Here is a 13,353-nt window from a genome sequence, read left to right as displayed (position 1 = left end):
TGTTAACAACCCACATCCGTGTAAGCTAATGTTAGTGGACAAGAGAGTGGGGCCTCACTTGGCCTGGGATGAGACCCGAGCCCTGCAGTGACATGAGGGACGGATTGTGTCTCGCACACCAACTTTAGCGTGCATCGCTACATGTTTGAATGTGTGTATGAGAACAGAGATAGAGTGTGTGTGTGTGTGTGTCTGGCTGTGTAATAAACTGTTGTCAGTCCTCTGCTCTGAGCACAGTCACTGATAGCTCTTCTAGCCCATTCCTGGAATTCTTTCCAGTGGAAACAATCTGCCACTGATCCCAGTGTGTCAGCACAGTCTGACCCTTTCACCCAAGACTCCTCTCTGAGTCCCCACTGCAGCCCACACCGACATGCTCTCTCTCTCTCTCTCTCTCTCTCTCTCTCTCTCTCTCTCTCTCTCTCTCTCTCTCTCTCTCTCTCTCTCTCTCCACCTCTCTCTACATGCTCACACTCTAACCTGTCCCCTCACACACCCACTAGGCACTCTTGTCCCCCAGGCATCGCATCTCAGGAGCTATGGACAGTGGGCTTATTGTCTCTCCATTTCTCTGTCTCTCTCTCTCTCTGTGTCTCTGTGCCTTTTATATTTTCCCACGGTGGGGGTTACATAATGCAACATGACATTTGTCTTGTTTTTCACCAGTACGTTGTGTAACTGTGTGCGTTTTTGTGCCTGATTTTTTGTTGTTGTTTCGTGTTACTATGTTTGCCGTGTGCGTAAAGGAAAGATTCTTTTCCCAGGGTTTCTCCAGTGTGAGAACGTGGAGCTCTCGGGAGATGAAGAGAAAACGTTGCTTAGTTATTTATAACAAGTCTGGAGACAAGACACCAAGAGTCCACATAGCTGGCACTGCCAACAAACTGAGCAGGGGACGGTGGAGAGGTACAGAACAGAAGGAGAGGGAGGATGAAGAGATTGAGGAGTCAACAGAGGGGAGAAGGTGGATATGGAGCAGGTCTAAAATAGAGAGCACAATGTGCTGCAGCAAAGGTGTCACACAGGGTCATGTTGGGTTCACTGGAGACCGTGTGAGAGATGTGGTGGCTTATGCGGTTTCTTTGGGTCACTCAAGATAAGGTGAGATGAGTTGAAGGTTTGGAACTAACTTTTCTGACACTATTGTGTCGGTGTCAATTAGTCTTCCTAAAATTAGCCTTATGTGGCTTTACCTGTGATTTTACAGGGAAACATGTCAGAGTATAATGATTAGGCTTTTAAAAAGAACAATCTAGCCCCCATTTGATGAGAAGGAGATACGTTTTTATGGTCATCTGTTCCACCTTCCCCCACTCAGATAGAGTAAGTGAGTTTCAGTCAACATACCCTAAGGGGCCAGTAAGCTGACGCAGTGATTGCCATTCAAAACAAAGCCATAACGATTACACAATCCATCCAAGTCAAGAACCATCAATACAGTGCCAAGCAGCTCTGGAATCAAACCCTCAACAAGGAGCGATCCGTAGACATTCCCAAGTATGCACTCACACAGCCACATATTCATTTGGGCCGATGATTCTCAACACTTAAAAGATTCATCCTCTGTTTAATAGGGTGATGTACGAGAGTGCTGCCATGTTGTCTGTGATGTTTTTGAGCTTTGATCACTGTGCCTGTCAGGGTCCAATTACGCGTGTACTTTTGTGTGTTAATGTGCTAATCCAGACTCTGCTGCTCTTCTATGGGGCGTCACTGATATAAATAGACAGCTTATGCCCCCCTAATACTCCTGGCTTGGAGACGAGACTGGAAAAACAGCCTCACCTCACCTCACAATTCTGACAATTCAGACAAGGGATAAAGAAAGAGGAGAGCAAGTGAGACGGAGAGAGAGACATTGAGAAAGAGGGAGAAAGAGAGAGAGGTGGGACTGATTTAACAAGTCTGTTGTGTGAAGATCTTTAAAGGAGCGTAAAAAAGAGGGAGACATAGATACTGTACATGCATGCTTACTTAGACCTTAGATACAGAGGGAAGTGTAGGGTGAGAGGGAGGAAGACTTGAGTTAAATCATCCCTGTCCCTTTCCTGAACCTCGACATCCCCCTCTTCCCTCCTTCTCTACTGGCAAAAAGTACAAGGGGTCATGAGGGACAAGAATGTTTAAAAACAACAAACCAGCAGAGATTTCTTCTTAAATAAAGCCTCCATTTAGTGCTATCAATAGACTACTTTGAAAATAAACCCCAAGACATAATGTCCAATGCCCAAAAAAAGACATAATACCCCCCCCCCCCACTCACAGACAAAGAAAAATGGCACACTGCACTCTCATGAAACAGGCATGTAACCACAGGTGCGATGGTTCAACATAATTAACTTTTCTTTTCGTGAAACACTGCTATATTTCATGTTGTTTCGTAATGAATCACCCGTACTGTTTTTCCATCAATAACCACACAGACTCCATCTTTGATGCCTCTCTGAAATGTGTTTACTACTTATATACCATATTATGCATAAAGAAAACCCAACCTACTCAAGTAAAGAAAGACATGTGCTTCCCTATAGATGTTTATCTTGTGTCTAAGGCGAGTGTGGTGATCGATGCGTTTCTCCAGTAGAGGTGAGCTGGCTGTGAGACACAAGTCAGAGAGGCCGCTTCACGGCTCTTGCTCTCTCTCTCTGAGGCGTTACGCTGACCCCTGAGAAGTTTACTGATAAAACCATACAGTCCACTCAGATGCTGAGATAGAGTGCATGCCAAAGGGAGCAGGTCATGGAAAAGACTTGAGTTTGAGTAAGTGCTCTCTCTCTTGTTCTTTCACTCTCTTGACACACTCCCACACATGCACACCCAACTCCAAACACACACACATACGTATTCTCTCACAAAACACATGCACACTAAACACACACACACATCAGAAACACATCCCTGCCTGTTGAGGTCACTTTTAACAGTAGAATGACTGTGGGTAAAGGAAATAAATGACATGCAATGAGTTTATTTACTCTGCTTTAAAAAGATAGGTTGGGACATTAAATCATGAATTCAGCATGTATCATCATGTAGTGTAGTCGTATTTGTTTTTCACAATGTATGCTTCAAGTTTTGGCTACCCACAATGTTTTGGAACTATCTCGTTGTTTATGATCATTGACCTATGTACTTTTGTAAAGCTCTCTCTTGGAAGTCGCTTTGGATAAAAGCGTCTGCTAAATGAATAAATGTAAATGTTATTTTTTGTATTTATTTTTATGAAGCACTCTTGACTTGAACACCTTTTCCTGATAGGTGACTTATCTGAAAGAGAAAACATGGCATGTTAACAGCAGTGTCACCTAAATAAATACATTACATTAAGAGTTTCAGAAGAGATACTTTTTCATAATTTCTCACATTTTCCATGTAATCTAATCCACACGAACAGCGTCCCCTATTGACGTCATTTTGGGGTGCAAGCAAGCAGATGGGTTGAGAGTTGAGAGTTGAAGTTGTCAGGTTACCCGAATCGGTGATGTTAACAGAGTTCATTGCTCCCAGCGTGCATCTAAAACATGAAGGTGTATGGTATCAATCCGTGAATGTAATCATAGTTTATGAGTAAAGTCAGCACTACCAAACGACAAACACAATTGCGAATGCGGCTTCAGATTCCAGTGCAGTGCTTACCAGCGAGCCTGCCAACGCGTTACTTGAACACGTTTAGCCTGCGAGCTCAGTAGTTAGCTAGCAACAGCTAGCAGACGCTAATGTCGCAACCAAGTTGTTGACATTTATATGGCTGGTCGCATCTCCCCGGACTGGTCTTCCGAGGCAACGTTAGCATATTGTAGCCATCTAGCTTTTTCCAATTGACAAGGAAGTAGCACACTTTTGCAGGTGGGTAACATTATTCCGTTTTACTTCTCTAGCCTAACGGTTATCCGACTAAATATGCTTTGATGGTCTGTGACTCTTAAGATAGCTAGCTACAGTGTAGCTCTTTAGCTAGCTCTGAAGTTGTACGTACCTACCTATCTTCTAGTTATACTAGCTGTCTACGCTAGGTATCCATGACTTGTTTACCCTTAGTCAACTACAGTACCAACTAGTATGACTTTCAATAGCTTAACATCACACATTACAAAATTCTTCACTTGTGGGACAATACAATTTAGTTATCATTTCACAGTCATCACAAAGACGTGGACTAGTTATTAAACTATTTAAAACGGTCCTAAACAAAAATTCAGTGGACACAGCACAGCTACAGTACCGAAGTAAAGTACAGTAAATCCACACAAATTTACGCGTGCTAATGGTCACTGTTGCCAACAATACTAATGCAAAGTTGCAACAATGCTCGCATGAGAGTGATCAAATGACAACTCAATTTAATCTCAAATGTAAGACAGTTAAACATGTAGCTAGCTAGCCAAACCAGAAAGCTTCACTTGACCAAATTTATCCTTAACCCTCACTTGCTGTCATGATCTCTACGCAGTTAGACGTGAGTATGTAAGGCATGTAGCCAGGTTCATATGATCAGCATATTATACACATGAGCAGGTTAGGGTAAATCACATTGCTAAACATGGAACATTTTATTTTTTATGTATGTTTCACTTTAAACTACTACATGCTTGACAGACCGATTGGCTGTATGGTGCATGCAATTGATTGTGAGATAAATAAGACTAGTCATTATGACAGTAGCCTTTGACAGGACTAACCTCCACAACCAGAAGACCAGACCAGGCAGGTTAATCTGTGAGGAACCTGACCTTGGATTGACATCCCTTTGCAGCAACACTACCTATGATCAGAGGGTGGAGCATTTAGTTATGGTATAAGTGTTGTAAGAGCTCTGAGACAGTTCAGTATAAATACTGTAGTACCACAGAGTTACATCAGCACTCTTCACTTTGTATCTATATAACTGTGACCATTTTAGTGTTTTTGTATTGGTATATTGCTATTTTTTATACTTTTAGCTACTTGCTTTTTTGACAGTTTTGCTGCTGGTGTTTTGTATCATTTTCTTTCTCCCTTTTATACCACTACATAGTTTGCCATGTCACAATAATGTCATTGTCCAGTAGGAACCTGTGTTGTACTGTTCATATAACAATACATCTCTTTGATTTTGACAGAAGACTGACTTCCATGGAAGTTGGACTTTGTAGTCCTGAAGCAAGGCTAAGCAATGACAATCAGAGGAATGTGTGACAATCAAATGAGGCCACTGTGGGTTGCCTTTACTTTGTTTTTCCGCGATGCGCAGGCTTCAGTGGGTCGTCTTTGTCCCTATTGTTTCTGAGTAACTGTCACTTTGTTATTCACAGAGATTACCCAGACCTCATTAATAAGACAGACGTCCTCTTTGTGTTCTGATGGTGGCAGTGCCACCAACACAAATCCTCACAGTGGGGATGTCCATTAGCAAAATGAGCAGGCAAAGAGGGCTGGCCTATCTCTGTCATATTCATAAAACACCCACATTTAATTGGGTTTTTGGAAAGCTTTGGACATGTCATTCACAATGGACATATTTTGCTGTATCTAGGCCACTCTGCTACCACACACATAGGCACATACTCTAATATAGAAGCGCACACACAGACACCTTGTGTATAATGCATTTGTATGTGAGTAAAAGGAAGTGATTTGTGTTGGGGTGCGGGTTCACAGTCCTGGCTGGCTGTCCGGCTCAGGGGCCCTGCAGTGTGGTTGGGTCAGTGAGACACACCTGATGACCTGATGTCCTCGCTGCAGAGTCAGTCAGTGTCCTAAACACACAGAGGGACATCTGTTCAGTCTCTGTAGTGACAAATATGAACCCTTACTTTGCAATCTGTCACAATCTGATAGTCAAATGTAAGATATGCAAACTGTATCTTTTTCACATCTAGGCGGGTGTTTGCCAGCCTTTTTTGGTGTGTGTGTGCGTTTCACTCAAGCATAGTGTGTGTATGCTCTCGTGCATACCGTCCTCGGTGTATTCATTTGTCCTCCTCACTTTTAATCTGGGTGACCTTTATCAGAGCTCCAATGGAAAAAAGTCATTAAAGACTTGTTGTTTTTCCACTGCCCCCTTAAACTGCCGTGCTCATCATCCCAGAGAGCAATTACCCTGGAGCCCAGCAGCTGGAGACGGAACCCAGGGGTTGAAGTCCGCTCTGGTTTTCCACAGCAGAGCCAGACAGATTACTCAGCTATCAAAGAACCACACGTTAAACAGGTAGAGATGCAGCCGAATGGTGTGTGTATGCGTGCGTGTGCACACACACACACCGCACTGATATTAAAGAAGCTTGCATTTGGCCAGGGATCCTTGGATGTCACTGAGGAGGATACTTGAATCTTCCAGAAGAGTCTACATGTCGCAGCTCAGACACCATGATTCGGAGAAAGGACACAGATAGCCCCTTGTATAAAGCCAAGATGTGGTTAACCTCTCATCATGGTAACGGTGTCTGTCTGTTCTTGACTAAGAGGAAAGAATGCAGGTAGACTGCCAAAGAATACAGGGTCAGACCAAGAGCACATCAATTCATTGCGGTTGGCTAACATTTTTGGGCAGTGCTCGAATAGGCATTGCTATGGTGACCCGACAAATGTTTAATCAAACCTCACTCTGCAGAGTCGATGACATTGTCTTTGCATCTGACCCAGAGTATGGAAATGTGGTTCTCCTGTGGAAGGCTGGTGAGATGTCGTAGGTGGAAGGAGCACAAGTTTCTGGCATTATTACAGTTTTGGGTCGGTAGTTCCAGTCACTTTTCACCTCATTCTCAGGGGACCTAAAATGTGTATCCTCTTTAATGCATAACTGAAATGCATGTTCCCGCAGACACCGAAGGGTGCGTTTGTGTGTGTTTGGTTTGTGTGCGCGTGTACGTTGTGGGAGAAAGCTGTAACAGGAGGTCATAATTGTGTGACAGTTGTGCTGAACCAGCTTGTTCCTCTCTCACGCTTCATATTTTCCGTTGTTTAAAACCCTTAAACCCCTATGTCCTCACTCTACTGGGAGTGTGACACACACATACACACACCTGGGTTGTTAAGTGCTCCTTCAGACACTCTGCTTGCGGAGTTGAGACCTGCTGTGTCATGATGCTGCTGTTGCCTGAGGTGGCGTGAGGTGAAGGCTTGTGCAATCACAGAGCCAGGGTAATTGAGGCAGGGTAGCATGAACCAAAGTTCAACCCAGGGAATGAAACACCTGCCGGGTGGTGGTCGCTTCCTCCCTGCTTCATCAGCCAGTCTGACTGACTGACAGCCTGAATCCCTGCAACAGCAACACCTTGCAGTTTTTAACACTGGTTACCATGGCAGTCAGAAGACATAGGCTAAGATGGGCTAACCTAACCTAGGTTGCCCCATTAACAAGCGTCATGATGATTCTGGTCCTTTCCAGTCAGGTAACTTGTTTTTACCAATACATACCTGACACTGTAACCGACTTGGACGGTCGTTTGGCCTTGGACGTAGGCTACAAATGAGAGCGTATTACTGAACAGGGCTAGACCACAGCTAAGAAGCTCCTCACAGTGAGCACATGTTGTTTTGCAGCCTAAGGTCTCATAACTCTGTTAAGAAATTGGCTTCCTCAGGAGACTTGTTTTTTATGTCTGGTATGTCTTGTTGTCACGCTACTGATAAAACGAAAGAGCTCTTGATGCAGACGAGGCTTTGAATAACTCGGACACAGCGTTAACTGAGCATGAATTGAAGCCTGACGTCAACCGAACATGGAACACTTGAGGACGAAAGTGCAATGTTTCAAGTGATACCCGGTTCAAGGGTATGAAATGTGAGACACCCGTCTTCTTTTTTTAATCGTGGATTTGGTGACTGTGCAGTGCACACCTTCTGGGAACATTCAGTATTTACATTCCTTCAGCAGGAATGTGGCCGTGGTGTTTTTCCACTGTTTGTGGGGGAAATGTTTTAAGAGGCTCGGCAGACGCACAGGGGTTCAGTATGGATGAGCACGCTAATAAAATCGATCATTCCATTTGTCTTGCGTCGACTGGGCAGCCCCATCCAATTCCTGAGCCCAGTCTCACTGCCGGCCTCCTGGATCCTCAAAGGAAAATTCCACTAAGCGTACTGTACACACTCATCTTCATGGTTAACAACATCCCCCCCCACTTAGGCTACTTTTCAGTCCTTAGGGATGACTCAGTACCACAGAATTGAATTGACGGTGTCTCTGTCTGTCTTTCCTTTCCCTACTCTCTCTCCCCCCTCTCTCTCCCTCTGTATCTTTCTCTCCACCCCCTCTCTCACTCCCACCTTTCCCTGTCTCTCTCTCTCCCAGGTATGGATGTGTCATTGCGGGGTCTGTACTTCATGTTGACCCTGTTCCTGGGCATCTTGTTCGGCAGTATCTTCATGCTGGGCCCGGTTCTGCCTCTCATGCTGCTGTCTCCCGCCTGGTACCGCTGGATCAGCAACCGCCTTATAGCCACCTGGCTCACCCTGCCTGTGGTGAGCCCCCCGCACGGCCCCCCTGTGGTGCCCTCTGAGCCCGTCATCTGGCAGCCTGGCCCTCGGGGCCGACCTCACGCTGTGCTGTGACCTCTTACTCCTGCTGCCTCGTACCTGGCTGTACCTCAGTGTCCGTGTTGGAACAGCTCGTCTCATGGGCGGCCGTGTTACATTGCCTTCGTGTGCAGGGAAAGAAAAACACTTCTCACTTTCTGATTTTTTTTTTCTCGCTCCCTCAAACCTTATCATTTTTCTGGCTCACTCTACTCCCCCCCCTCTCTGTCTCTCACCCCCCCTTCCTCTCTTTCACTATCTTCCCTTCTCTGCCTCTCCCTTCTCTCTCCCTCCCTCTCCCACCTCCCTCTCCCACCTCCCTCTCCCCCACCTCCCTCTCCCCCACCTCCCTCCCTCTGTCCCAGGCCCTGTTGGAGCTGGTATTTGGGGTGAAGGTGGTGATTACGGGGGATGGCTTCATCCCGGGGGAACGCAGCGTGATCATCATGAACCACCGCACGCGTCTGGACTGGATGTTCCTCTGGTGCTACCTGCTCAGGTACAGCTACCTGCGCCTGGAGAAGATCTGCCTCAAGGCTGCCCTCAAAGCAGTGCCTGCCTTCGGTGGGTATGAGTAGCTTGGAAAACGCGCACAGCACACATACACCTCACAGGGGACTTCAAAGTGCTTATTTGTCAGCGTAGTATACAGCAGAATACTCTTTCGTTTGGGGTTGCAGATAAAATGCTGCTGTGACTGAAGTGTGTGTGTGTGTGTGTTAAGGCTGGGCCCTGCAGGTGGCCTGCTACATCTTTGTCCAGCGCCGGTGGGAAGATGACAGAGAACACATAGAGAACATGTTGGAGTACTTCTGCGACATTGGAGAACCCCTGCAGCTTCTGCTGTTCCCCGAGGGAACCGACCTGACTGGTGAGAACCCGCGGAACACACGTGCCCACCCACACACAGACACCTTAATCGACAGACCCTCCCCACCTGAGATCGTAGGCCATGATGTATAGGCCATGTGTTTTTGGACACAGATTCAGTTTAATCCCTAGTCTAAAATGATTCAATTAGGTGATTCACTTGGACCAATTTATTCTTGGTCCAAGACTAGGTCTGATCTGTGTCTGAGAAACTACTGTAATGTTTTGTTATTGACCGTATTTATACTGGTAGGTCAGGTGAGGAGACATCATTTCCTGTTTGTCTGTCAGTCTAATAGCCTCTAATCTGTTTTTCTACCAAAACAGTAACACAGAGAAGGCCTGTCCAGCCCTGTTCCCAGAGTAGATTTTCTCTCTAGACAAGGCTAACCTGATTCAGCATGGTGACCAAATCTTTATTTTAATAAAATGCAGCTAGATTAGGGTTGGAGCTAGACTACAATACACTGGCTCCTGGGAAGCAGGGCAGGGCAGCGTCCAAACATAGAGACTGAGACCATTGACGCCTAAAGCACCTTAGACGCCAAACTAAGCCAAAGTCCCTGTCCAGCCTTAAGACAGGATGAGCTAACTCATTTTGTTGTCAGCCTGACGTCACTGGGCTACCAGACCTCAGGTGAAGTTATATTGGTTTGAAAGCTAGCTAGCTTAGCTGTCCTACATCCATACATCTCTGTTCTCGTAGCTCCAAACTGGGCAGAGCCCTAAGCCTTTTCAACTACCGTTTTGTATCTTTGCTTGGGAGGAATGTTCTGTCGTTTGTGTGTCTCTTTCCGAGGATTTTGCGCCTTCCCCTTAAACCAGGGCTTACGTTTACTAGCAAATCCATGGTCAGAAATTACATCTCATAGCTGTACTGTTCTCTCTATTTCATCTTGAAGATGACCCCCCTTCACGACACACACACACACAAACACAACACACACCTGTAGGATTTAGATGAGGGTGCAGTTAAGCCCCCCTGAGGATTTCCGTGGTCCCTGCAGGATCAAAGAAGGCTTTAAATGAAATGAACAGGCCATATGGGACAGGTCCTAGCTTTGTCCCCTGAAGGAGGGGATTTCTTGGGATGGCCAGGTGTAGGGCTTCCCCCTAGACGACCACCCCCTCCACCCTCCCAGGGCCCCACCACAGTGTCCTGCATGCCTGCCTGTCGCCACTTACATCATACAATAACTGAGTTAAACACACATCATTCCCGGTAAATCCGCTAAGAAAGAGGGCTTTGGTCTCATTTGGACCAAACTAGATGCACTCTCTCTCTCCCCCCCCCCCACGCACCCTTGTAAACCTCTGGAGCTCCTCCTCCCTGCCTGACCCTTAACCCCCACATCTGTGCTCCTCGCTCCTGTAGAAAACACCAGAGCAAGGAGTGATGACTTTGCAGAGAAGAACGGCCTTCCCAAGTTCGAGTACGTCCTTCACCCTAGGACCAGGGGATTCACCTTCATCGTGGACACACTGAACAAAGGTCAGTCCAATGACTAAAAAAAACAATTAAAGGGGGGGGGGGGGGGGGAATTAGGGCTGCAACTAACGATTATTTTAATAATCTATTGATTCTTTTTTCGATTAATCGATGAATCGGATAAAAAAACAAAAACAAAAAAGCATTAATTTCCAACCCTTTATTCAAAAACAGAACTGACAGTGCAAATTCACAGCGCAAAAAAATCTTCAGAATGTGCACAAACAGGCACACAATTTTGAAAAAGTTATTAATATTAGTGTGGATGTAATGCTATTTTCCAAGATGAGCAATTAATTTGAGTTTTGTTTAAAACTTTATTGAAAATTGAAAGGTTGTGGAAGTAACCAAGACTTTATTAGAATAATCTGGTGTATATTTAAGATTTTTTGACACAATTTTGAAAAAAGTTAAGATTTGCGAGGATTAAGATATTTTCAAAGATTTGTGATTTTCTATCATTTTATTTGAAACTTAATTGAAAAAGTAAAGGCTGTGGAAGTATACCAGACATTGTTAAGATACTCTGGTGTCTGTTTGAGGTTTTATATTACTAAAAATATTATAAAAGTCTACATTTTTCAAAATGGAATGGGTTGTTTTCACCCGGTCCCTAACGTGATGCTGCAAAGTAGCGTCTTCCGAATGTGAGACGAATGTCGAATATGAAACTAACTTCACCTCGGTCAATTAACACACTGTTTCGATGTATTTAGTGTGAAATGCTCCCACACCTTGGATGACTTGGGTCGTACTGATTTTTCTGCCTCCGCCATGTGTTTCAGAACAACGTTACTTAACAACGTCTCTCCGATGGCCTTTCCTCTACCTCCGCGCTCAACTTAACTTTTTTTTAAAATACTCAAACATCTCCGCGACATATTGAGTGGCGTAATAATCGCGCGACACAACAAATCGATAATGAAATTCGTTGCCAACGCTTTTAATAATCGATTTTAATCGATTTAATCGATTCGTTGTTGCAGCCATAGGGGAAATATTAAAAAAAATCTGTGAAAGGTTGTAATGCAGTTGTCCCATATACTATATGGCATATAGTATATCATAATACTGTTCCGTGTGTGATTGTCATCACCATTTAACCCCTATGAAAACAACGCTAGGTACAACATAACAGCCCATGATGTGAACTCCCAGCTAAATGTACCTGTTAAACACAGTTGATACAACAACACTGTAAAGCCTGCCAGAGTTAGATCTCCTGACAGCTGCGCTTTCAACCCCTGCTGCCACCCCTGCTGCCACCCCCTTGTCCGGCTCCTCTGTCCCCAGTGTCAGACTGGTGCCTCATCGACAATGCGGCACCTATTACACCACCACTACCACTGCTGGATCACATTTCCCTGTTAGCTCATCCTGGCTATCTTCCAGCATGCCTTAAATACAGCTCCTCCTGCCGTCATGTCTTTACCCAAAAAGACATGACGGGGGTGGCAGGTGTCAGATATTAAACTCTAAGCCTATTTTGCTGTGATATGGGAGAGACTGAGACTAATGTAGGCTAAGGTTTACAGTACAGTAGCATAACAAGGGCGTGATGGAGTCAACAGCAGAGATTGGTCAAGTCATTTCGACACTGTCTTTCTCTGATACGAGTGACCTTGTGCAATGGTAGCGTGTTCTGTCAAGAGCCCATTGCAAGGCATCCATCCAGGGCCAATATCAATCTATATGGAAGGAAAGTCTCTTTAAATTCTTTAGGCTAATTATTTTATGAACTGTAATATTGATGATGATCTGTCATTCTCTCCCCTCATGTTCCTCCTGCACAGGAAAGAACCTGGACGCGATCCACGACATCACGATCGCCTTCCCCCAGAACATCGCCCAGACAGAGCGCCAACTCATCCTGGGCCTGTTCCCCCGCGAAATCCACTTCCACGTGCGCCGCTACCCGGCCTCCTCCCTGCCCACCTCCCCCTCCGAGCTGAACGCCTGGTGCCAGGAGCGCTGGGCGGAGAAGGAGGTCCGCCTCAGGCACTTTTACGCCGGCCAGCCCCGGGCCTTCCACAGGGAGGGGCCGACCCGCGTGCCCCCCTGCAAGACGGAGCTGCGCGTGTCCCTGATCAAGGCGGTGTCGCTGCTCTACTGGAGCTGCTTCATCCCCCTGTGCATGGCCGGGCTGTGGCTGTGGCCCATGCTGCGGGTCTACTTCCTGCTGATGGTGGCGGTGTACATGGGCCAGCTGAGGCTGGGGGGAGGGCTGGAGCTGCTGGAGCTGGCCTGCCACCGCTACTGGACGTCCGTGGCCAGGGACAGGAAGAAGAAGGACCTGCTGGAGGGGAAGAAGGAGGGATGATGAGAAGGGGTGGGTGGGTGGGAGGGAGGGGGCGCTGGACAGAGGGCGTAGGGGGGGAGCTTCTCTGGGTCCAGGGATGGGCCCTGAGGTGCAGCTGGGTGCTACTCGCACAAACCTCCATGTCCACTGCCGCTCTCGGGGCAGACGGGCAGGCGACCCGCCTGCATGGCTTTAGTTT

The 13,353-nt window shown here is 46.2% G+C and overlaps 1 protein-coding gene across 1 annotated transcript; it reads left to right on the top strand.

Annotated features, from left to right (window-relative positions):
• Window positions 1-3,707: 3,707 nt before the first annotated feature.
• On the top strand, window positions 3,708-13,179 carry lclat1 (lysocardiolipin acyltransferase 1). Its single transcript, XM_062469417.1, has 6 exons — window positions 3,708-3,846; window positions 8,273-8,442; window positions 8,862-9,060; window positions 9,221-9,367; window positions 10,742-10,858; window positions 12,649-13,179. The coding sequence occupies exons 2-6, from the start codon at window positions 8,275-8,277 to the stop codon at window positions 13,173-13,175; spliced, it is 1,158 nt and encodes a 385-aa protein (XP_062325401.1). The 5' UTR covers window positions 3,708-3,846; window positions 8,273-8,274; the 3' UTR covers window positions 13,176-13,179.
• The last annotated feature ends 174 nt before the right edge of the window (window positions 13,180-13,353 follow it).

Source organism: Osmerus eperlanus, chromosome 9 (genome assembly GCF_963692335.1).
Source record: "Osmerus eperlanus chromosome 9, fOsmEpe2.1, whole genome shotgun sequence".
NCBI classification, from domain to species: domain Eukaryota; kingdom Metazoa; phylum Chordata; class Actinopteri; order Osmeriformes; family Osmeridae; genus Osmerus; species Osmerus eperlanus.
Note: the sequence above shows the minus strand (reverse complement) of the source record. Positions and strands in the feature narration are given on the sequence as shown.

Coding starts and splice junctions, on each gene's coding strand:
- lclat1 (XM_062469417.1), top strand. CDS start 8,275: ATGGATGTGTCATTGCGGGGTCTGTACTTCATGTTGACCCTGTTCCTG. Junction 8,443..8,861: donor CCTGGCTCACCCTGCCTGTG/GTGAGCCCCCCG, acceptor CCTCTGTCCCAG/GCCCTGTTGGAGCTGGTATT. Junction 9,368..10,741: donor CGAGGGAACCGACCTGACTG/GTGAGAACCCGC, acceptor TCGCTCCTGTAG/AAAACACCAGAGCAAGGAGT.